General features: G+C 37.3%; 1 protein-coding gene across 10 annotated transcripts in view; it reads right to left on the bottom strand.

Annotated features, from left to right (window-relative positions):
• The window catches only part of BMPR1B (bone morphogenetic protein receptor type 1B), a 458884-nt gene that overhangs the window by 82378 nt on the left and 349506 nt on the right, over positions 1 to 27000 (bottom strand). The window contains exon 1 of one of the 10 annotated variants that reach the window (XM_059922434.1): positions 15760 to 15985. The exons of the other annotated variants lie outside the window; for them this stretch is intronic. Within the exon in view, the coding sequence (XP_059778417.1) occupies positions 15760 to 15832 (73 nt within the window). The 5' untranslated portion in view covers positions 15833 to 15985. Of the gene's footprint in view, positions 1 to 15759; positions 15986 to 27000 lie in introns of those variants that run through there. 10 annotated transcript variants of the gene reach the window in all.

The raw sequence follows: 27000 nt of genomic DNA, 5'->3' as shown, positions 1-27000 counted from the left end.
ACTGCATTTTCTTTTTTTTAACTGAAGTATAGTTGATTTACAGTGTTTCAGGTGTATAGCAAAGTGATTCAGTTTATATACATACATATATATATTTCTTTTTTCAGATTCTTTTCCATTATAGGTTATTACAAGATACTGAACATAGGTCCCTGTGCTATACAGTAGGTCTGTATTGTTTATCTATTTTATATATTAGTAGTGTGTGTATGTGAATCCTAAAATGTATCCCTCCCCCTTGCTTCCCCCCTCCCATCTTACTGCATTTTAATCCCAACATTCCATTTAACATAAAAATAAGACCATCTGGAAGTAAAATCGTTGTAGTGAATCCTAAATCTTAAAAGACTCTTAAGGAGAGGGGTGATATAATCAGATCTGTGCAGTCAGCCCCATGTCACACTTACAGGTAAAATATCTTTTCAACATGTTGTCTATTAGTTACAGGACTAAATCGTGGTTAATGCTGTTCACGCAGGGCAGAGACCAGCAAATTTCTCATAGGGCTTTCCTGGCTTCATTCCTTTTTAATTCTGATGGAAAATGTGAGCACATTAGTTTTAGATTCAATATAGGTTTCCGTCGGGTAAACTTTTTGGCCGACTGGATTTTCTGAACCTAGTCCTTTTCACTTGGAACAAATGTGCTATTCCAGAAGATGCCAACACATCATGTGTTACTGATGCATAACAAGATTAAGAGGAAAAATGAAAACATTTAAAATGCAAAACATACTTGGGGAAAAAATTACCCAGTAAAGTGACCTGGGAAATGCCCTCAGACATTTTCTAACATTATTTGGAGAATACTTTCAGGATTTAGGAGTACACCTAGGTCCTATTAAAGCTGCAAAATGTTTTAAGTTTAGGGAACAAAACGGCATATGAAATAAAGCATCATTTTATAATTTATAGTGAATAAAAACCCCTTAAGTTTGAAACTTCCAAAGTTCTATTAAGTCCTTAAACAACTCATATTTAATTGTAAGAAACTACAAACTAATATACACTTCTGAAATGTATGGATTAAATCATATAGCTAGAAGTGGTGGCATTTTTATATTTTCCTAAACTAAACTTCCTTAACCAGAAAAATATGGCAGAAGACTCCACTCTCTAACTAAAACACTAATCATTCCATAACTCTGCTCACAAATCTTCCATGAATTTCCATTGCCTGTGGGATAAAGTTCAAACTTACTCACGAAGCAACATAATTTAGTCCAGAGTTCTCAAACTTTAGCCACACACCAGTATCACCTGGAGGGCTTGTTAAAACTCAGTTTTCTGGACTCACACCCTGGAGTTTTTGATTCAGTAGATCTGGGTTGGGACACAAGAATGTATATTTCCAACAGGTTCCCATGTCATGCTGATGCAGGGACCACAATTTGAAAACCACTATCTAGTAACAATCTAGCTTTGGGGGGCCATTCAGCTCCCCACACCAACTTCTGGCTCTACACATTTTCTCATCCTCTGATTTTGTGTGAACTATTCCAATCACTTTACGTTTATAGGTTCTAGAGTTAAATGAAAGAACCCTTACTTAACCTGTACTCTGCGGGGCAACTGTATTTGAATGCTGTCACAACCACAGTCCAGCTGACCCTGAATCAGCTTTAGCATCGCTTGTTACTCATACTCTGGTGTACAAATCTCAAGGCCCTGGGGTCATTTTCCCGTCCTGATGATGGCCATGGCCCTGAGTGGGAGAAGCATGAAACAATATTCTGGGGAAAAAATGTTTTTATTATGACTATGAGCTTCTTCTATCTGACAAGGGCTTGTCAGTGCGGGCAATTTCCCAACTACTCTACAGGAAAGGCATTTCTGCTATAATAACAAGTAGAAAAGCAGTGGGTGTCTCTGATTCAGGAAAGAGCCTTCCGAGCCTATAGCCATGCTCTCTGTCCCCAAGACAATCTTTTAATCGGTATAGGGAGAGTTCATGATAAAGATCCATAGGCAAATTAACAGATTCCCACAAGGCCCAGATGCAGAATTATGAACAGCAGCTGTCCCAAGAAGATATCTTTTCCCCTTAATTGAACAAGCAGGGTTGCAGGTGGGCTACTCTGCTAAATTTTTAACAAAGGAAAAATGATCTGATTTTAACCAGAACTAGTGGTAACTCTTAATCACAAGGAACTTTTCTCATAAACCAACTAATAAAATAACAAAGCTGCCTCACTAAAATTCTGACTTCAGAAGTAAAATACTATTATAATTGATAGCAGAAAAAGCAAATAGCAGTCAATACAGGAGCCCGAATTCAGTATTTCATTTGTAGAGAACGTTTTCTGGAATCAAAGTCTTCAATTATTAGAGGAAAGGAAAACCCACAATGCTTTCTAGCTGAAAGGGGGATAGGGGTGTGCATATGTACTCAATTTTGTTTTTGGTTATATCTTGTATTATATAAAATTCTACAAATATACCAAAAAAAGAGAATACTAGGTTCTCACAACTCTTTTTTATAAAGTCTTAAGGGATTTTTTTTATCATTAAGGAACAAAATATTATAGAATGAAGCCAAATGAGGACCAATCCCTTCTCCTCCCATATTCCCCACTATCCTAAATTGGCTACTTATCTACTCCTATTAATATTTTAGGAGCTTTATAGACATATAATTCACATGCCACAAAATTGACCCATTTAACGTGTTCACTTCAATCCTTTTTAGTATATGTACAGAGTTTTGCAATCATATCATAATGTAATTTCAGAACATTTTCATAACCCCCCAAACAAGCCCCATAACCCTAGTAGTCGCTCCCCATTCCTGCCCACAGCCTCCCACCCCTGGCAACTTGGGGCTACTGATCTGCTTTCTGTCTGCATAGTTTTACCTTCCAGACTTTTCACATAAATGGAATAAGACATGTGGTCATTGCATCTGGCTTCTTTCATGAAGCATACTGCTTTCAAAGTTTATTCATGTTATAGCAAGTATCAGTCCTTCATTCCTTTTTATTGCCAAAGAATGTTCTATTATATAGATATACAACATTTTGTTTATCCATTCATCAGCTGGTGGACATTTGGGTTTTTTCCACTTATTGGCTATTATGAGTAACGCTGCTGTGAACATGTGTGTACAAGTGTTTTGGGGACATTAGGTTCTCATTTCTCTTGGGTGGACACCCAGGAGTGAAACTTCTGGGGCATATGGTAACTGAACGCTTAACAGTGTTAGGAACTGCCAGACTGTTTTCCAAAGTGGCTACACCATTATTTCCAGAAGTAGTGTATGAGGGTTTCAACTCCCCCACATCCTTACCAACACTCGTTATTATCTTTTTGATTGTAGCCATGCTAGTGGGTCAACTAGTATCTCTTGGTTTAGATATGAATTTTACTGATAGCTAATGATGTTGAGCACCTTTTCGTACGATCACTGGTCACCTGTATATATTCTTTGGAGAAATGTCTGTCCAAATCCTTGCCCATTTTTAAAAGGGGTTATCTTTTTATTATTGATTTTTAAGAGTTCTTTATATATCTGGATTCAAGTCTATTATCAGATATATGATTTGCAAATGTATTCTCCCATTCTGTGGGCTCTTTTTTAACTTTCTTGATGATGTATTTTTATTTGATGATCCACTTTTTTATTTTTTTGTTGCTTGTGCTTTTGGCATCATATCTAAGAAACTGTTGCTTAACCTTATGAATATTTCTATATAATTACTATTTAGACCTAAAAATCGTATATGAATTTTCATATGGTAGAAACAACTTAGGTTCCAACTAACAGTGGTTAAGGTTTCCATTTCTCCACATCCTTGCCTAGACTTGATAACCTCAGAGTTATTTTGCCTATTTCTTGAATATAACTTGGTAGCTCAAATTACTTTAACTTGCATTTCTCTATTTATTCAGTTTCTTTTCCTATATTTCCATCTTCTCTGTTAATGGCCTGTTCGTGTATTCTGACATTTTATATTTTTCTCATTTTTGAAGACATTCTTTATATATAATTGATATTAAATATTTCTCAGTAACATGTCTTGTAACATGCTTTACAAGTATGTGAGCTATCCTTTTGCTTGTTTGTTATTTGCTTTGTTGAACTATTATTAATTTTACTGTTAAGAAATTCTAAAATAATTTCTTTATGATCTGTGTTTTTTGCAACTTTTTTTTAACTTTAAGCTATACAAACATTCTACTCTAAGAGATGTGGTACTGTATAGCTACTAATGGAAGGGACACAAGAACCAAGCTGTCTTGATTTGAATCTAGATTCTACCGTGTATTACTTTGTAATCTGAAACAGATTATTTAACTTCTCTGAACCTGCTTCCTCATTTATAGGATAGGGGGAATAAAAGCACCTATCTCATGTTGTGTGGCATTTAAATGAGTTAGTAAAGTGTTTAGAACAATACATGGAACATTAGCTATTATTATTTTCTTCTAAACACTTTCACTTTTTGAATTTTACCTTTAGCTTTCTGATATACTTGGAGATGATTTTTATACGTGGTATGAAGTGAGGTTTTCAAACAGTCCACTTTTCCCCACTGATCTCCAATGTCCCCTCTGACACATTATTTCCTTATATATATGATTCTCTATCATGTTCCATAAGTCTATAGCTACCCTAGGCCATACCACACTATTTTAATTACTATAGCTATTAAACTGTAAAACTGTAGTAAGTTTTTATATCTGGAAGAGCAAGTATACCTAACTTGTTCTGTGCTTAACATCTATAAATGCAGGCATTTACAAGTGAAAGGATAACAGTGCTGACATTTGTATCCTTAGATTTGTGAATTATAAAATCACAAACAAAACATGTCAGTTACTGTCTATTAGATGACTAGTATTTAATGTAACTATAAGAATGCTGCTTTCTTTTTAACCCCTAGACCATTTTGATTATTTTGTAAATAATAAGGTAATGATTCACTGAAAGCCACAGGAATAATAAACAAAAAGTCTAGACTAAGAAGTAAAACATTATAGAACTTTTTTGGGGGAATGGGTAATTTTGCTCATTTATCTTTTAAGTACAAATAGGGGATATGCAATCCTCAGCAGAAATTTCAAACTCCTTAAAAAGCAAATACAAAAATCAAAACAAAGCCCCAAAACAAAGGACCAAGTATTCTCACTCAGTTTGCAAAATCACAGCATGGATTCACAGTTACTGAAAAAAACAGTCAATGGAGAGGTAGAAAAATTAGGATAAAGAGCACAGAAACTTTACCTGGTAAAGACAGTTCATCAATTATTCTAAAATATTCTACAGCAACTTTTCAAAACCATAAAACACAATGTGTAAATCTAAAGGATCCCTGTACAAGTGATATCCGACGATGGGAAGGAACAATGACCTTGTACCTTTAGCATTAAGAAATGAATCTGGGGAGGTGTGAGCGCTCACTCTTAAGGTGTAAAGCTGCATATCACATTTCTCATTTGCAGTCATAGCTACTCAGGATATTTTACAAGTAATCTCTTTAGATTAACATTTGCAGGAAATCAGGAAGAGGAAAAAATGGGAAGCATGCTCCATTCTTCAAGGCGAGATGTAACTTTTTTTCCTGGAAAATAACTCAATTGTGTTCCTGATTTTACCTTCTCCTCACCTCAGATGGTGAGGTACTGTGGCTCAGAAGAAACTGCAGATAAGTTGCATTCCCGTGAGCACTAAATTATGACAGCCTAAATGCGGTTGAATATACAGTACTTTTTTACAAACTAGTACGTATTATAGTAAATGGGAAAATCGAAGCAAAGTTATCAGCTCTGAGCTTATTCATACACTGGAATATGTATTTCTGGTGGTGGTGGTAGTGTGTTTTTGTAATCTGTCTCTTAAATAAAATGTTCATGTGACAAAGACTCTGACTTTCCAAACATTCTGCCTAAATATTACAGCAATCCTCAAGTCAAACTGAAATGTAATTCTTCAAAGAACAAGAACAAAAACTCTGGAATCCCAAGTTCTGGTTCTGCCACTAGAAGTAATAGTGAGGCTTTAGATAAGTCACCTAACAACTGTGTGCCCCTGTTTCCTCCCTTGTGAAAATGAGAAAACACAAGCAGATCATTAAAATTAACTGGGTCTCGCTCAAATAGGAGTGTAGGTGCCTGTAGCACTTATTTTTACTGGGCGTACTTTAGGTTGTGTAGATGTTTGTTTATACAAGGGCACTTTATTTTCTGTTGAAGAAAACCCTCCACTGCGTCATCCCACACACAAACTACTTCCGCTCTTACTTGAAAGGAAATTCCTTTTCAAGGTTCACAGTACATTAGAGACAGCTGCATTGCTGAGCTTCCTCCAGAAACTTTAAAAACTTCAGATGTAGTCCATGCATGACATGGATCATGAAACAAGACAATCTCAAGCACTTAGAGACTGCCCCTTCTCTTACCCTCTTTTAATGTTATATATTTCTGGGGTCGTTGCCTGCTTACATTAAGTACTGTGTGTGTGTGTGTGTGTGTGTGTGTTTGTGTGTGTGTGTTTATTTTAAATCAAGTTCCTGAGGGAATGCAGGAACTTTCTAAAGTGATTATCTTGAGTGCTAATTTCCAAAGCAAGATAAGGTAAAAAAGTACATTTCCATTTAATGACATTTCAACAACAGACAGTCACTACCCAATGAACTTCCAAAGAGGCAATCCTCACTTCAAACCACACATTCCCTGGGTAGTTGCCCTGGAACTCATAAGTGTTTGTCTGGAAAACTCAGTTCTGGACTCGGAACCAGTGAAACAAGAATACCGAACTAGGTAAGAATTCTGGCATAGAACTTTTCCAGCAGAAGCGAAGAAGAGAGTTATGACTTGGTTTATTTCAGAACAGTCACCAAAACTGCCTATGTAGCTACAAAGACAAACTACCTGCATTGGGAATAACATGCTGAATATAATTGGAGGTGGGGGCCGGGCTCAGGAGCATCCAAACAGTATGGTGCTTTCTGAGCGTAGCTGATAGAGCCCAACTCTGAAAAGATTTCCAAGAGCCTACCACGTGTCCAGTGACAAGCTGGATACAGAGATTACTTAATTAATATACCTGAGAAAGAGACGCGAAATTTGGGATTCACATTCTTGTTTCACTCTCCAAGAAATCCTTCACTCCAGATTCGGATTGTTCCAAGTAAATTAAGACTTACGATCCCTTCTTTATCATTAGTGGCAATATTTTAATAATGCTAGGACAACTGTTTCATTAAACAACAGGTCATACTAATGTAATATTTTATGAAAGGACATCTAAACCAGATATGTGGGTAAGTTACTTTTGAAACAAATTCTGACAATTCCTTTTAAATACCATTAATAAAACAGGTTCTTCTCTTGGTCAGAAAAAGGGGGTTAAAGGTTCTGTCTGCAGGTAAAGAATGAACTGAAATTTATTAACTCTAATCCCGTGTGTACCAAATCCCTTGGGGTAGCTTAATCAACTGCAGCTTTCTGGGCTCAGCTCCCAAGTACTTGGTTTAGTAGATTTGGGATGGGGTATAGGGAACTGCATCTTTAAAATGACCTACGGTGACTGTCATGTAGGAAATACATTGAACCATGCTGTGAGGAAAACTGCAGACTCCTTGTTTCTCAGATGGATCAGTGCCGATTACTCACTGCTCGTCAATTGATTCCCATTCAATAGCCATTGCAGCAAACCCTCACTCAGCTCACAGGAACATCTGCATAAAATCCTCAAGTCCCTCCAGTCAAGCCAGGAAGAGGCGGAAAATCACCTGATCCTGAATTCTGGTCTCTCCTGCCACAGTGCACCAAGCTGCCACAAAGAAAACACATTGGCCAACGGCTATATTATTGTTGGCAAGCACCAAAATTTGCTCAAAACCTTTACAAATGAAACCCAGCTGCTTAAGCTCAATACCAGATGTCTTCTACAATGTGTGGCTTTGATAGATTAAATTGAGCATAAGAAAGAGATGAAATATATGAAAATCTAATTTGCAAGATGTTTGTCATTAAGGTTATTTAACAAAACAAGACAGAAAATTTTTATATTTTTCACTATAAGAGGTTAAGTAGGATAGATTAGCAATATTCATAATAGCTACTAAAATGCATGTTATGAATTAACTGTTTAGTGTACATTTTTAAAATCCAGTCCAAAAACAATCTCCAAAAATGCCCAAGAATGTCTTATGTCTGTAAAATCATGTGATTTAGCATGAGGGTCCTTTTCATTTAAACCCATTCCCCAATTTGAACATGCTTTCACCCAGGGCATAGGAAATTAAGTAGGAAATATTTAGTGATATTCTCCAATTTCAATAAACTGTCATAATCCTATGAAAACATACATATAAAAAACATGTGTGTGGGTATGTATCATATGTACGAGAAAGTATGGAAGTAGCAATTTGTTTAGGAACCTCAATTAAGTGGCATCTACCCTTCTGTTACCATGTCACAATGAAACACTTTTTCTGTTGTTTTCCAGGTCACTGCACAGTTCTCAATAACTCAGCTGATTTCAGAGCCTAAATTAAACTCAGAGCCACTCAAATATTCCTCCAATGAACTGCTGCACATTCCCTGACTTAAATGAGCTAATAGTTAATGGGCAAATATAGCATATTACTCTTACAACATTAACCTTTTTCCTTATTCAAAACAGAAACATGAAAAGCATAATGGAATTCAAAAGCAATAAGCAATTGAGCATATTAACTCTAACCAAGACAAACATTCAGTTGAGATTTAGCTCCATAAAAAAGTGCATCATCATTTCAAGTACACACGATTACAACTGGCAGGTTATTATTTTTTCAGATTTGAAAAATATTGTCTTAGTTTTCTTTTAGAGAAACCAAAATGAAGGTAAACATTTTAGCAAAGACATAGTTTGATCATGAATATTTCTACAACATAATAACAGAAAGATAATTTCGTACAAAGTTTATAAAACAAACCTGGCCTCACATTTTCTGACGCTGTATACTATTGGCCTTGGCATAGTTTATAGTTAAAGGAAAACAGAAATAACCATAAAAAATGTTAAGATGCCTTATTATATTAAATTGTCTCACACTTGGCTGATATCTTATCAATGCAGTTCTCATATCACAAAAGTTCCAAATTGATGCAACACTGATTCCTTACCTGTAAAACTCCCGTTAAAATTGTGAAGATACCAAGTCGAATATGGGGACATTATGTTCCCACATTATGACCACAGGATACTGTCAGGCAGTAAAAACCTGTGCACCAAAGCCAGTTTTCTGCGTGTACTCAAGAGGTTTCTAAAAAGTGAATTCGATATGTACATTCATTCTCCTCTGGACTCCAGAAGGGATCAAAAGCATAGTTTCAGACACTCAAGTTCCCAGAATTTGATCAAATGAAAGATGTATACTGCTGGCCACAAACTTGTGGCCTTTTAGGGATCATAATGCAAAATTTATGAGATGTTCTTTGTGAGACATAAGGTTTGCAACTACTGTTTCGATAAAGGAGTAAAAGTTGTATGTAACAATATGACAAAACTAAAGTCTGCCAAGAGAGTACACTACTTGTTTCATATGTTATTTTTTGCCACCGCCTTGATATCTTGAATTTCTTCAGCATCTTTTTTTTAAAGAGCAAAAAAAAAAAAAAAATCATACCCCTTCATTTACTATTAAAATAATTCTATAGAAACTACAGAAATATATTACCATAATTTTGGTAGTAACATTTCCTGCATACCAAAGTTCACGTAAAAATTAAGTGTTTTTTATAATTTTTCTACATATATAGCTAATAAGTCACTTAGTAGCCAGCAGGAATTCATTATAAACAAAGGAATACTAGAAGTATTCATACTGCTATTATTAATGACAGTAGCAGCTAGATTAGACGTTTTTGATTATCAACCTAACCCAAAACCTCTTCTAGAAAAAACTTCCCCTGCCCACTGTATCTGTTATTGTCTGGTGGCCATCTTGCTATTGAGTGACTACACATCCCACCTGCGTTACATTCCATCATTGTTAGGGTCAGCAGTCAATCAAATTCTCTCTCCAGAAAGTTAAAAATGAGAAACAGTGAAACATTTATCAGTTAACTCTGGAGAGCTAAGCAAAAAAGGTCTTGGAATATCAGGAAATGCAGACACTACTTTGGGTCGTGTGCAAAATAATGAGTATGTCTAAGGAGGTAGGACTCCTCTATACGCCAAGTATTGTACTATGCACTGGGGATTCAGCAATAAATAGAATGGACGTGGTCTTTCCTCTAAGAAGGTGAGCTTCCAGCAGGAGAGTGACATGTATAATGATACATGATGATATGTACCATACAAGAGAAATAAAACTTACAATGAGGGATTGATTATATGAAGGGGATCTCATTTAATCTGGATTGTTAAGGAAAAGTTAACTTGGTGACGTTTAAGCAAATGGATAAGCAGAGGAGAAAAGCAAAGAACTTTCCAGGCTGTGGAAAGAGCATGTGTGAAACACCTGAGGAGGGAGGAGTTTGGATGATTCTGGACAGGAAAGGCTGGATAACCGCTGAGCAGAGAGGTGAGCTGAAGAGGAGCCAGGGCTTCGCTGATGCCAAGCCTGGAAGGCCGTAGAAAGGTCTGGATTTTACAGTGCAAGGAGTGTCTGCTAAAGACCTTTAAACAGAAAAATGGGAAAAGACACCCAGAGGGAAGAAGAAGGGAATGTCCTCCGGGTCCCACAAGGCCTATGTTTCCTTCAGCTTTTCTTTATGTCTTCATTCGACTTCTTCCTCTACTTAAGTTTCTGTTCTTTTGCCCAAAATATCAAAATATCCATACTAACACTGTGATTTTATACACATTATGAATTAATATGGAAGTTAACTAATTATGGAAGGAATGCGACAGAGATGACATCAAGCAAGAACTCAGTTAATCCAAAAGCCCCAGATTCTCCAGTGTTACAGGAAAAGTAACTGGGGCCTAGAAATAAGAACGAGGTTATTCTGAGCTCATAGCCACAAAATCGTAGGTAGATATTTTAATATGAATAGTTCCACACACACCACACACACACACACACACATCGATTACGATAGGCAGAGTAACTATTTTACAGATGGAAGAGAGTATAATAATCAAGACCAAAAGGGTCCATCTGAACCTAAAATGTAGCATAAGAAAGCTTGATAGACAATTTAGCTGATTTTAATTGTCGGTACTTTGTCTTACTTAAAGATTTGCCCAATGTCCTGTAAGAGTTCTAAAAATAAATCCACATTCGGAAAGTTAGGGGAAAAAACCTATTCACAAATTTGTTCCTGGCAGTTCTAAGTCAATAGAAGAGTTGTAAAATGTTATTTCAGATTCAATTGACTCATAGACCAAAAAAAACAAAAACAAAAACGAATGTGAATTACTCTGATCTTTCTAATACTATGATTCTTCCAGAAGCCTTCAAGTATCTGTAATTTAAAGATTAAATTATCTATGCACAGATATTGAGAGATACGTATGCCTTACATACATGGTTGCCACCACGACGTACTTAAAGAGGATAACTTCTCGTAACAAAAGGCAAAACCAAATGATGTGAGTTTGCACTCAATAGTTACGTGAATGTCTCTTATCCAATCTACTCTGCAGAATTTAAGTTGAGAACTATAATTTAGCCACTTTCCTTCCAGATAAATTACCACAGATCAAATTCCTTACATCTGTGACGCTCACCACAACGCGTAGTTACTGCCAATTAACAGCCGGAGATGAACTGTTGGAAGTGTCACATAATAGCTGTAGTAGAAAACATGTTAAACACAGAACCACATTTATGCATTTAACAGCTGTGTCGGGCTAACAGTTGATTTTTCACTATATTTTGCCATATGGTAACGAGGATTATTTTCCACTTAAAAATATTACCAAAGGTCTTCCCTGGTGGCACAGTGGTTGAGAATCCGCCTGCCAACGCAGGGGACACAGGTTCAAGCCCTGGTCCGGGAAGATCCCACATGCCGCGGAGCAACTAAGCCCGTGCGCCACAACTACTGAGCCTGCGCTCTAGAGCCCGCGAGCCACAACTACCGAAGCCCGCGCACCTGGAGCCCCTGCTCCGCAACAAAGAAGCCACCGCAATGAGAAGCCCACGCACCGCAACGAAGACCCAATGCAGCCAAAAATAAATATAATAAATAAATAAATTTTTTTTTTAAATTACCAAAAATTGACACCCTAGAGCAATATCACCATTTTAATTTTGAAACTACACATTCACAGCCATGTTTGTTATTCTCCTGTTACTGCATTTCCTATCTGCCTTAATTCTACTGAAAATAATTAATAACAAATTTTTAAAAAATTTTAAATTAGTGTCAACCAGATCAAACACAAATATTACAATAGGAAACCTATGGAATATGACCTGGCAATGAAGAAGCAGGATATAAAATCTGGGTTACATAAAACTGCAGGGGCCATGGAGACTGGGACCTGCTTTTGTTCATTGGGTTTAGGGATTTTCCTGTATTCCAAAAGAGCTAATTCCTTCTTCCTATCTCTCCTTTTCTTCCGGGAACTCTTTGTTGATACAGAATTACTCCTAAAGAACAAAAGTTGGCTGCCAATTTTTATTTTACTCTAATTGCTGTAATAATCTATTACCATGATTTTACAGTAGGGCAGGTTGCTGTGGAAATTTTCATATATACATTTAACAAGGAGCTAAATAAAAATCTCATCTTTTTAAATGCCAGAACATGAGGCCCATCCATGTCAGGAAGGGCACATTGTTGCCACCAATGTGTTAGAACAACAAACAGAAAGAGTCCTTTAGATTTTAGGTCTGTCAATCTATCACCTTTATAACCTCACTAAATTCCTTTGGCAGAACTTAAGAAGAATGGTAGTGACCAAAATGATGCCTCAATACTGTTTACACATTGCTCTATATTCATTAGTATTGCCTGTATTTCTCCACTGTGTTTTGAGAATAAAGGGGCAAGGTAGTATCAATAGCTCAATCTTTAAAATACTGCATTTCAAGTAGAAATGAATACTACAGATTTTCACCATTACAGATCATATTTTCACTTTTAGAAGAAGGCAATTCCACATTTCACGATCCCGAGTTTTAAAAAATGCATTCCTGAAGCAACAACAATGTGCCAATATAAAAAACACAAAGTTCAAAACCTACCAAGATGTACCCTTGCTTCCTTTTTTCTAAGCCTGTGTCTTTTCAAGTAAAACACTGAAGATAAGATATAAGCAATGATAAGATTTAGGCTGATGAATCGCCCCGCCCCGCCCAGGCCACCCTAGCTACTCTGTTCCACGTGTGAAGCGTTCTCCTTTCCACTTGTTGTGACTTTGCAGAGCTTTGTACCATTTAAAGTAGAATTGGAATACTGTACATATTCCTTCCATATAGAACTTTTAGGTTTCCATATACTTAAATAACTAAATATTTGTATTAGCCTGAAGCACACACTCTCTAAATGTCTCAAGTTGTCATTCTGCAACGCATTTACTTTAAATGAGTATTTAAGGTCTCAGAACATTAATCTTGGCTTGGCCATTCACTTAAGAAGTCATGACCCCTTCCTTTGTCTGTGCTTCATATTCACCTATCTTTGTGATAATCATTCTCACTGAAGTACATGCAGAATTAATCATCATAAAGTGTTACAAGTTGTCAATGAATATTTAACTTCTATAGTCAAAGCTGCTTAGTCTTGGCTGAGCTCATAGTTCCTGTCTACAGCACCTTCTGTTTTCATCCAGGCAAAATAAAAAACAAACAAACAAACATGAAACTTATTTTTTATAAGGCTACAGGTAGAGAAATTCCTCAAAAAAAAAAAAAAAAGTTAAAATTTCACTAGTGACAAAGCTGGGAATATAAATTGGGATTCAGTATGTTAATCACACTAAGATGAGCTATGGGATTCTTTTAAAATCTTGTCTCAGTTTACATTTCCAGATTGATTGTCTCCTATTCCTGCAGAGATTAACATTATTACTAATGATACTAATAGCAAAACCTCAGACAATACTATGCACCAGTTACTATTCTAAATGCTTTATGTGTATTTACTCATTTAATAATCAAATCATTCCTATGGTTAGTTATTATTATTATGCCTATTTCACAGTTGAGAAAATCAAGGCACCTATAAGACACCTCATTTGAGTTTACACATCTAGTAAGTGGTAGAGCTAAGATTCAAACTCAGGCATCCTGGGTCTGGAGTTCATACTCTTAACCACTACGCTACAGAATAAACGGGTAGACACACACAGACGCACACAGGCACTCACGTGAAAGGGCTCTGGACAGGGAGTTAAAAAGGTTACGCTTGGTAGAAGAAAGCAGGGAATGTCTCTGGGCTTCAACCTTCTCACTGGAAAAGTAAACCAACTACACAATACTATTTTAAGGTGTAATTTAATCCTACCATCCGTTTATGATTCAAAGATTCAGTCTGTAACATACAGCCTTTTCACTTTTGACTGACATAACTCAATAATTAATTCAGGTATTCATATGTTTCAAGGAAAATGCTAAAAGAGAATGAAAAATTACCCTTAGGCAATCAAGAAATAGTAGTAGCGTGAGTAGAGGAATAAGAATTTCACCTCATATATATCATGTTTGAGTCTCCTGGAACATTCTTAAGAAAGTTTCCCTGAGGTCTTTCTAGCTCTTCTAGAAGGTACCAGATTATAACAATTTTTGGAAACCAAACTAGCAAACCAAGTAAATGAACTACATGTTGTTTCTTCACATCAATACGCAAAACTCCTTTTGAGTTACACTTATCTATACCAGAAATTAAAAGTACTTTTCATGAAGCCAAGCCACAAAATATAATACCTAAATAGTGTCATGGAATACTCTGAGATTATGAAAACATTCATATTTAAGTGCCAATCAAAATACATGCCAGTTGGTAATACATGCTTCCAAATAAATAGTATTGCCAAATTGGTTCTATAAAATGCATTCACAGGTATATGAGGGTGAACTGTAAATGCATTTTGATCTCATACATATTCCCTTGTCACCTGGCTTAATTTTATAAAGCCGCTATTTCCTTATTTCCAACCTTGTGACTCCCTTGTTGCAAATCACTAACACAGATAATTGTTTCCTATTCATTAAGTTATCTTTCTTCTAACTTGAAAATAGTTCACCTACTTTTATAATTACTCCTTTAGTTAAAATAATTATTTTTAATTGCCATCCTTTAGTCAACTTTATACAAGAATAATTCTTCTGGACAAAATGATCACTAAGCAAGCCCCTGTTCTTAAATATGGATAAACATCTGACATATTCACAAATTACAATTATTGCCATTATAAAACTACAGATTTACTCAATGCATCCATATAAAAATGACAATGAACTTCAAAGTTAATTAGTTAACCTATAAAAAAATCTAACAGTATTCAAACTAAAATGATCAAAACAAGTTTATTAGAATTTTTGTTTTCTTAAATTCTTCACATATAAACCGTCACCGTATGTTGACAATCAACTTCATACTCAAAGTTCCGAACTAGATTGCACTTAATTCTTAATTGCTAGAGAAAACAGAAACTTTGCATCCCTTTTAAAACTATTCTAACACACTATCGAGAAAGCGTTGCCATGATACAGAAAGTAGTAAAATCACAGAGCAGTTGGAGGATGGGGCTTGGAAATGTTTAGCCACTGAACTTCTGCCCTGAACTTTCCCTTCTGTGATAAAAACCACGAAACCAGCCATTAACGGAGCCCCCTGTCAGCACTGTACTGTGGGGCACTGGTCTTCTTACCCCTCGTGTGCATAGACAGAAGAATGAGCAAGGCAATGTGAAGCTGCCAGTTTAGTTCGTCCAGCCAACCCATTGCAGCAGGAGAGTCGTCAATGTGACCCGCCTGTTTAAGCCTCCTGTTTCTTGCCTTTCCTTCTTTCAACTGAGACTCCTCTGCTGCCACTCTTGTCAGAGCTTCCGGCAAGCCTGCAGCAAGCCCTAGACAGGACCGTGAAAGACAAGCCTGTTACAAACTGGTTCTGTCACCACGGAGACTTCAACTGATCACCTCGTGGGGAGAACAACAAAGGGCGGTGAGGACCCCGAGCCAGACTGTTTTCTTAAGAAAGGAGCCTGACCCAGCTGCCCACACAAGGGCCAGCACAGGCGGGACTTTGCTCGGTACTGGCCACGCCAAAGTCCCCGCACCTCCGTGGAGAGATTCCAGAGCGACACACACCTATGCTTTGCCGACATGCAATTACTTATTTCTCCTGCTAAGGTTTTTATTCTCTGCTAAGGATTGTAATTCTGTGGGAATTGTAGACAGACAAGGAGAAATAAATTTTTTTTCTTTGATAAAATGATAGAAATACTGCAACACATCCAAGTGTTATGGCATTTTCTCACATGACCTCAACATTTAAATAATGAGGCAAATGCCTTTGAATCAAATGCACAGATACAAAAAACGGTCACTTGTAAAAGCCATCTTTAATGAATATTTCAAGTTGAAATATTTCAGTTAGGCTACTCACTTAAATTAATTAATTTGAAATGACTATAGTTTGAAGTTTCCTATATAGAAAAAAAAAAAGTACTGTGAACTGAACCAATTTTATTATGTGAATAAAACCAAGGTAAGTTACTCACTTTTTTTAGATGTTAATTATAATTGTGCCTCACTGTAAACTATGAACATTTTGTAATATTTTAATTTTCCATGAGATTCTGAGTGACCGTTTTCAGTACTAAAGAACATTTTAAAGGGCTATTTGTTTTACTCTGGGAACTATCGATAATAAAAGAACAGCAAGAAATATACATGAATTGTCAGTGTGTGTAGAAACTACACTATCACCACAGACAGATACAAACAGAAGTACTTACTAAACCGAATCCATTTGCATGATAAAGGATTTATGAGTATGAGAGCAGAGACATAGTTCAGTGGTTATACCTAAGGTAATATGAGAATGTGTTTACTTGAAATTTTAAGAATTATTTTCTTGGAAAAAAAAATCTCTGTTCTCTTCTCCTTTTTAAGAGACACCCCTACCCCTCTACACACACACCAGCACCTCGCAGCACTACCCTCACAGATGGCATTCAAATCTGTTCTCCAGCGGCTTCCCCGGTGGCGCAGTGGTTGAGAGTCTGCCTGCCAATGCAGAGGACAAGGGTTCGAGCCCTGGTCTGGGAAGATCCCACATGCCGCGGAGCAGCTGGGCCCGTGAGCCACAACTACTGAGCCTGCGCGTCTGGAGCCTGTGCTCCGCAACAAGAGAGGCCGCGACAGTGAGAGGCCCGCGCACCGCGATGAAGAGTGGCCCCCGCTCGCCGCAACTAGAGAAAGCCCTCGCACAGAAACGAAGACCCAACACAGCCATAAAATAAATATTAAAAAAACAAAAACAAAAAAAATCTCTTCTCCAGCTTAGAGTAGTTCAACAACTGCTTTTTAGGATTTAACAACTAATACTATCAATCCAACACCCTCAGCTCAGTTTCATGAGATGGAATTTAACAGAAATATAGTATTTTTAATCACATAGAAAATTTTGGAATATCCTAAGTTTAAACCACACATTTTGCATTTCACAGAATCCATGAAACTTACTTGTCAGGAAAATGTAAGTTGGGGGTGGTAACGAGGTAGTCTTTCGCTAAGAAGGGAAACTGAGGCACACGAAAATGAATGAGTGACCAGGAGCAGAGGGGCAACATAAGTGAACCGCAGACAAGACTCAAGGTCTACTGCTTCAATCTCTTGTTCAAACCTTCTATGTTCGGCTCAGGGCCACATCACAACATGGTTCCGCTGCCAATCTGGAACCCAGACTTGAGCTCCAGCACGAACAGTGAATGGCTAAAATGTGGAGCAGCTCCCACTGTTCGTATTTCCCCAATATGGGCATCCATAAGTGGTTCAAAGCATAAAGAGAGAAGAGTTTCTCTCTCCCCAGAATCCTAATTCAGTTCAAAGCAATCCATATCAGCAACTATTTCTAATTTTGTACTATGTGCTAGCTGAAGTAAATGCACTCAAGAAGTTTACAATACCACAGAAAAAGTAATATACATGTAATAGAGAACTAAGTAAAAAAACATAACCTATTTTAAGATGAAGTGTCTTCAAATGGAATAAAGACAGAAAATCGGAGTAAGGGATGGATTAGACTGGGCCAAAAATTGGAGGCAGAGCTGAATGCTAAAATATGAATTGAATTTATACAGAGATAGAGGAGATGAAAAGAGAGGAAATTCTGTGAGCAAGGACTAGAGGTAAGATTAAATATTTCATTTGTGCAATAGCATGAGAAGAAGAATCTTACTGGAGCAGACAGCACCTATTAGTAAATGGCTGGAGAGAAAGCTAGACAGAGTGGAACCAGATTGTGCTGGACTCCGAATGCAGGTTACAACGTTTAGGCTATATTATGTAAATAACTGAAAGGCTTTTGAGCATGGACTGGCTTAATGAATTTTTTTTAAAAAAAGGTTTAAGGTTTCAGAATATAGGATGAGTCTCTGAACCTAAACTGCCAACTACGTGAGTAGAAGTCAAAATTATTGATAGAAGTGTGAGGAGAGGTTTCCACTTAGTCAAACTTTTTGGTAATACAGATTTCTTTTTCTCACTTACACTACTACGAAATTCAAGAGGTAACCCTATCAATTCCCTTCATTTAGGCTTGATTGTTTAACATATGCTGGGTGCCAACGATGAAGGAGATGTTCTATAAAATGCATAATTAGATTCCAGACAAACAGGCTCAAAAGATCTTTAAAAAAATCTTATAATGTAGATCAGAAATCTGACTTAGCAAAAAAAAAAAAAAAAAAAAAAATCCAGATTTGCGTATGATTTAGTGCACTCACCTTAAAGTCCACACCAAATGAGGCTTCAAAGAAAGCTCTGAGAGAGTATTAAAAGAAAGGTCGCAATTTGAATATAAACACGTGAGAGGGGCAAGGAAAGAGAAAAGAAAGACTACAGATAGTACTACCAATATGAGTACGACATGCCATGGCTATGTATCATTTGTAGAATTCTTACGCAGACCCACTCATTCTAGGTTTATGGAGTCCATGCTGTAGAGTAGAGGGAGACTCTTTGTGCTATCTGTATAATCTTGGGCAAATTATTTCAACTCTCTGGTCTATAATCTGCTCATTACCTAACTGTTAAAATTGTTATACGGATTAGACAAGTAAATGAACAAAAACTACTGAATACAGTGCCCAGAACATAGGAGGACATCAGAAAATGGTCAATTTCCTGACAACTCTCACTAATCACTCTTCTGCCTCTTGACCAAAAAACCCTATTAACAATAATCTTCTTTAATGTAACATTTGCCGAATTGTTCCTGTCATAAATAATGTGATCACTAAAACAAGGACACATTTTTAAAATTCATATTACACCCGGAAAGACAAATATTGATTTAATAACTTTACTTTTATTTCATTTATTAAATTATCATGTAATTGAAGCAGAAATATATGAAACAGTTTTAAAGTATGAGACTACCTTTTTAACAACTTCGATTTGTGACTTATTTCCACACAGAACCCTCCATATATACATACATATATGATTTTATGTATATATACAGCTTTTTAAACTGTATTTGGGGGACTGTGTCTAGTGAATGGGATACTAGAATATTAAACAGTACCTGCCTTTAGGACAAAACCTACCCTGTAATGGGTGAAGACAAACATATAATCAAATAATGACAGTGCAATACAGTGACAGGCTGCTATGCTGAGGGAATGTGGAAAGTACAGTGCATAAACAAAGATTAATTCTGGCCGGGGATGGGGATTGGACTTGCAGGGAAGAGGCATTTGAACTAGCTCTTCAAAGATAAGTAGGAATTACTGGGTGAAGAGAGGGCAAAGGAATCCCAAGCAAAGAGAACAGACAGTACAGATATTTATGAGCAAGAAAAAGAGCAATGTTTGCAGAGAACATGAGATACCGGATATTCCTGGAGAGCAGAGAAACTGGGCTGGAAAAGCAGACTGGGAGACGTTGGGAAGGAAGGGCCTTACAGCTCTTAACTTGATTTTGGTTTTATCCTACCTACATAGGAAGCAATGCCTTGGCTTCTGGAGGGGGGCGTCTGCACAGTTTCCATTGTGTGAAATGACTGCAACTACTTCTTGAAGCTGATTACATGTCAAAAGAAACTAGTAAAGTTTCTGAGATAAGGTGAAGAGTATCTTCCTTTTATATAAGAAAATGCAACAATATCCTTAATAGTCTTCATGAGAAAAATAAGGTGAGTGCTATTTTCTTTAATACCTGAAGAGTTCTGCTAATTCTGTTTGGAACAACATTTGCTTTTAAATTAAACTTCTGTTCAAACACAGGCACATAAAAACAACTGTTATTTCCTTGTTCCTATTAGAAGCTATATATAGCATTTTAGGTCCCTACCATCCTATAGAGTTTTGCAGTAAAATAGTTTTCAAACTTTCATACTAGTTGTGCAAAGAATAGAAAAGTGTGTTCAGAATTGTACTGCTTAATCCATTTTGCTGTTCTCATTTTCAGCTATACACTTACATAAGGATATAAAAAGTTACTCCATTACCGGAGAAAAAATAAACAACAGAACTCAAGTGTACAAAAAGCTTTATTCCTGGCTTGGAGTTTACAAATGCCACAACTTCAGGCTGCTTTCGGGCTGCCTCCTGCCTCCCCACCCCGTTCTGCTCTGCAATCTTCCACATCACTAGTCATTAACAGCCCAAGCTCCCTTCAGCTGCACAGTGAAAGACCATCACATCATTACAAATAAACAATCCCTTCCTCCCTCCAAGGAGTGACACATTATTCTGAGCACGTCTTCTCTCTGCTTTCGTTGCTCTGCCAAGGTCCCCCATGAGTGGGAAGGGGTAAAAAGAGAGAAAAAATATCCCACAACTTTGTCTAAAGCATGTAGAGGATGATTTGTGTTCTTACTTACGGGATATGATTGTCACTGTGGATCTGCTCTCAGGCCTAGATTACATGTGATAAGGGCTGACCTCCTTTAAGTATTCACACATTATGCACTCATGGAGAGGAGGCAGGACACAAAAGTCCTTCAGATGTTCTGGACATCAATCAAGTGCACAGCATGGAGCCTGCCAAACTTTTCTTCCATTTACTCAGGGAGAGGAAGGGGGAGTCCAAGACAGACTTAATAAAGTTTAAAGCTATGCCACAGTATATTTGGGGAGACCATTGTTATTAAAAGGGTGCTATTTGAAAAAAAATTCTCCATAGTTACCACTAGCAACAAAAAAATTCACACACAAATAAAAAGAGACAACCAGATTTCACTTCAGCTTTAAAATTTCAAAACCTTTACTTATAAACCAGGTTTCAATGACTTTGGCAGATTGATTTTTTTTTTGAAATAACTGTTCAATAAGGATATATATAAAAAATTAAAAATATGAATTTTTATAACAACCATCATCACAACCTTTTTGAGGCATTTGCAAAAGTAGTAGAGTATTTGTTATGAAATACTCTGAACATATCTTAATGTAAATTAAACACCAATCAACTGCATAAACCATTTTTACCTAACACAAATATGATTATTATGAATAGGCTACTATTATTATGAATAGGCTACTATTAATAGGCCAATATTATGAAATAGACATGACAATATCTTCTGATATACGCTTTCAATGTTGGTCTTTTATCACTGCTACTCCCCACAACTCATTAAAGGTACTTGAGACAGCTTCTGAAAGAGAACAAATAAGCCCAAACTTTATTCTCCTGAAACGCTGCAACACTGTGTACTTAGAGGGCATAATTTGATCATCGGCACGATCAAACCCCTTAGAGCAAGATGTTTCATGGAATTTTCTAACAGAGTGATATCTTACATCTAAGACAGTATCATTTACCTAGAGATTGCAGAGTTCTTTTTGAAAGCTCATGTCAGCCCGCCAAGGTAACAAGGATGTGTATAGCCTGCATACAAGATAAGAAGACTAGACACAAAAAGCAATTAAGGGTAGAAGAGAATTAAAGGCAACTTACATAATTAAACTACCAATGAAAATTAACAGTGAATTTACTAAGACAAGCTCTAGAGTTAAAAGAAAAACAAAACAAAACAAACTTCCAGACTGCCCCAGGACTCCTAAACCCCATACAGGCATAATTCTGTTCAGGTAATACCTGGTTTTGGTGTGATTCAACTAAAGGCTAATAAAGTCACACTTGTACCCTAGTAATAGGGAACCGGGTAATACATAAAATCTGAGATTATTCTCTATGTTATTCACTACAGAGAAATCCATCACCTGGTCAACATGATTATCTCAGACCAGAAGCTAAAAGTGAATGGGAGGGAGATGTCTTGACAGGAGCTGGAAAGTAAGGTACGCAGAGATGATAAATAGGTTATTTCTAGATAGATTATAGGGTGCTGCTGCTAATGGTGACACACGCCACTTGGCGAGCTTTTACTGCTCAGGCACTATGCTATGTGCCAACATACACTGCCTCACTGACCCTCACTGCCTCACGTGCAGCAAGCAGTGTCATTCCCATTTACAGATGAGAATACTGAGTATGCCTGAGCCAAGGAGGCCTGGCACTAGTTACGGGTGGATAGGATCAGACACCAGTACTTCATTAGCTAGCGACCCATATGTTTCTGCTCTGCAAGAAATAACTGGGGCAGAAACAGGCCATTCAGTAGATGGAGGTTTCAGAGACACTGGGGCTGATGAGATTCATTCAGGGAACATGACTGCCAGAAAGTCTAGAGGCTGGAGCAAAAGAGGGGTGAGATACCCTCAATCCCAAACCTGTCCATTCAGAGGAGGGGGACAAATGACAGGGACAACAGACACTCTGGGAGCCACAGCAGCGAATTCACAGGTCAGGGGTTTCAGATCCAGTAAGAGATGCAACTTTCCCCTAGCATGTATTAGTTGTTTATAAAAAGTATATTAATAATAATTTTAAAATACATATTGTCATTCATTTAAAGCAGTGCCTTGTATATATCTTTTTAACTTTTCCAGCAGCCCTTCAATGCAAGTATTATCAACCAGTGAAGTGACTAAGGTGAATGAAGCACCTCAGAGTTCTGGGAAGAGTTGTTTCCTTGAGTCGACCTGTGCTTTAGCAGGTATAGTGAGGCAACTCTGCGGACTCAGTAGAAAGAAAAGGTAGATGAGCGAAGTCGCCAGAACTAGGTAATATACTCCTCTCTCCACCAGATGAGTCTGAGGTTGTTTTAACAAAAGAGGCTGTTTTCTTCACACCATGAGAAGGCTGCTGAGAAGATCTACTTTGCCCCACTTATAAGGAACTGTGTGAGAAAAGGGCTTTTGTTGTTTAACACTTTGGCCCCGGACTCTTCAGTATTAAAGTTACGCACTAGGTAAAATAATGAACCACAAAAGCCACTAACTTGTCTCACCTGAAGCTCTATTCCAAAGGATATCATCTTCTTTATCAAATTAGTGCTAAAGCACCCCTAAGCAGAAAATCAGAACCTCTAGTACTTCTCTGCATCTCTTGCTAGCCATTATAAAAACCTGAACACAGTTTCCATTAAAACTCAATTCTTGGACTTCCCTGGTGGCGCAGTGGTTAAGAGTCTGCCTGCCAGTGCAGGGGACACGGGTTCCAGCCCTGGGCCAGGAAGATCCCACATACCGAGGAGCAACTAAGCCCATGTGCCACAACTACTGAGCCCATGTGCCACAACTACTGAAGCCCACGCGCCTAGAGCCCGTGCTCAACAAGAGAAGCCACCGCAATGAGAAGCCCGCGCACCGCATCGAAGAGTGGCCCCCCCACTCACCTCAAATAGAGAAAGCCCCCGTGCAGCAACGAAGACCCAACACAGCCAAAAATAAGTAATTAAATAAATAAATATATTTTTTAAAAAATTAAAAATCAATTCGTAAAGAGGATTAATATCACTCTACTCTTATTTTGTCCTAGAGTCAATTGTGCATTAATTTCATGCAAATCCAACTTGAACTGATATTAAATAAATTGAAAATTAAAATTTATATTTAAATTATGTCAATAAAATGTTATCTTGTATGTTTCCTTGTAAATCCCTCTGAATATAATTTAGAAGTAAGGACGGTGCACCTTAGTTTACACATAGAAGAAATACAAAAGGAGTTAAAGTACAGCCCTTATTTAAACATTTGGAGTCCATGCTTAAGTTTACACACTATATATATGGAGACAGCTCCTAGAAAATCTGTTTTCCCCTCTTTGGAAAATACCTAAGTATGTATTAAGGAATTACATGAGAAAAAGTTGCTTAAAGTAAAAGAGAAGATATTCATAACAGAGAAAAGTTTTGTTTCTATTTAGCATACAATAGCTTTTCCATAGTATTTTTTCAACAATAGTGCTGCCAGTATATGATTTCCACATTTCTTAATGGATTTAGCTCTTAGTAGTCTTTTAAAAATTGATGCTAGAAGAAATACAAAGATTACAGAAAGCTAACGTTTGATTTAAGGTGACACAAAATCTATGTGCATGCAAAAATATTTTCAAATAAAAGAAGTAATGATGTCATGATTTTCAGTTCAGATTCATGCTAAACCTTTTCATGTCTTCTACCAGCCAGAAGTAAACTGTGTATACTGAAATACTTTCCTAATGACAGATGGTTGATACCAAAAGGATGCCTGAAATATATTGTATCTAGTATAAACACACACACACATACACACACACACAATCCCCTTATCTTCCGTCACCTGTCCCCAGATATAAAGCACAACTGCTTAGTGTTTTGAATTTTTTTATGAGAAGTTAACATTTTCTAATAATCTCATTAAAGCCTTTTTAACGGACTCCATATATGGAGAATTTTCACAAGATTGAGGGTTGGTTTGAATGTTTAAACAATTAGTTTGTAAAAAATAAATAAAAAGAAACCCCACATATAGACCTTATTCAATCAGAGTACATCGCAGTACAGTGAAATCAGACTTCATCACAGTACAGTGAAACCCCTTCCGTGCTCTATCTAGAGCATTACAGCAAAATCAGAGGATACTGAGTGTACATGAAATGACAGTGAAATGACAATGAAATTATGCAGGTAAAAAGGATGAGCTTTACTGATCACGATATCAGATAAAACCAGTGACGTATTTAGACACAAAATCCCTACTAGTCCAATGAAAATCTAAGAAATTGTAGTACCACTCTTTTCTAATACAAAACCCTTAGTTACATAGGCATTAATTTATCTGTTTACCTTTCTCTATGCTTCTTATTATAGTTAGTCAGCACTCTGTGTGGTCATATCTACTACTATCAAACACCCAGCTGATAAATGAAAAGTTTAGTCAAGCAGTGAGTTATCTTCATGATTATGCCAAATGAAACATTCAAATTCAACCTTAACCAACACGAGTAAAACCTGCATTTATCCAGATGATTTAAGGCCCATTAAGATGATCAATCTGATTTAAACAGTCGCCAAAATTTCCACTCTGAGTCTTCAATATATCTCATTAGCGCCTCCACGGAAGGATGTGTAAAGAAAAAAGGAAAAGAGAGGAAGTTCAAAAGCAATAGCTGCTCTTTTAGAAACGCTTGTTTAAAAAGGATGTTCGATTTTTCATTAAAATGATATGTATATAATCAGAAATTGGCAATTGAACAACAAAATGTTTACTTCACTCTAAGGCAAAAAAAAACATATAAATTATTCATCATAGTTTACCTTCTGCCTCTTCAGTAAAGAATCTTGCCTCACTTTGTGTCCGTTACATAACATTATCTCTTTGTATTGGTTTTTATATTATCTCTTTCTGGAAGTTGTTACAAATAAAAATAGCCTATGAAAAGCAAGCTTGAAGTCTTGAATTGTACAGGAAGTTTTAGTTTAACCCCATAGTGGGCTACAAAAAAAATATCAAAGAGCTGTCAGTCCTAGAGCAGATGCTCATGATGTCCTTACGAAGTCCTCATGGTGGTTTACAAGGTCATGTAAGAGGTGGCTTCCAAATATCTCATTGGGCTCCTCTCCTCCTTTTCTCCCTCTTCCTCATCCTGTTCCTCAAACACACCTTGCATGCTCCAGCTCAGAGCTTTGTGTCCCTTCTTCCTCTGCCTAAAACACTCTTCCCTTAGGTATGTACTTAGCTTCCTCCATCACTTCCTTCCAGTCTTGGCTCCATTCTCACTTCGATGAAGCCTATCCTTCCACTCCCTGTATCACTACAACCACCCCCATCCCCAAATCTCTACTTGCCCCTACTGGACCTCTATTCCCAGCATTCTAATGAAATTCTTCTTCCAAAGGTCAACAAATCCAATAAATTTTTCTTATGCTGCTTTACTTGTTTTCCCCACTTATCACCTCTAACCACTCTAAATTAACTTATTATATTTATTGTTAACTGACTTCCCTCACCCTTCTAGAATGTAAGGACCCCACGGGCACTGATCTTCGTCCACTGTGTTCACTTGGATACTGCAAGCACTTAAAACAGTGACTATGTAGTAGGTGCTTGATAAATCTTTTTTTGCAGGTATTTCCTTTGACAAGTCTTATCTGTCTCTTCCTAAAGTACCTGACCCTTACTGCCACCTTACTCTCATCCCAATTACTTTTTCCTTATAAATCTTTATTTGCCCTCTGAATTCTACCTGCACCATTCTAATGAAATTCTTTCAAAACTCAACAAATCCAATGAATTTTTCTTAGTCTTTATCCTTTCCATCCCTGGGCAACATGAGGCACTGCCTCTACTTCCCCTTTTAGAAGCCTCATTCATTTAAAAGTAAATTGAACAGGGCTTCCCTGGTGGCACAGTGGTTGGGAGTCTGCCTGCCAATGGAGGGGGCACGGGTTCGAGCCCTGGTCTGGGAAGATCCCACGTGCCGCAGAGCAACTAAGCCCGTGAGCCACAAGTACTGAGCCTGCGCGTCTGGAGCCTGTGCTCCGCAACAAGAGAGGCCGTGATAGTGAGAGGCCCGCGCACCGCGATGAAGAGTGGCCCCCGCTCGCCGCA

Source organism: Balaenoptera ricei, chromosome 5 (assembly GCF_028023285.1).
Source record: "Balaenoptera ricei isolate mBalRic1 chromosome 5, mBalRic1.hap2, whole genome shotgun sequence".
Classification (NCBI taxonomy): domain Eukaryota; kingdom Metazoa; phylum Chordata; class Mammalia; order Artiodactyla; family Balaenopteridae; genus Balaenoptera; species Balaenoptera ricei.
This window is presented reverse-complemented; position numbering and strand designations above follow the sequence as displayed.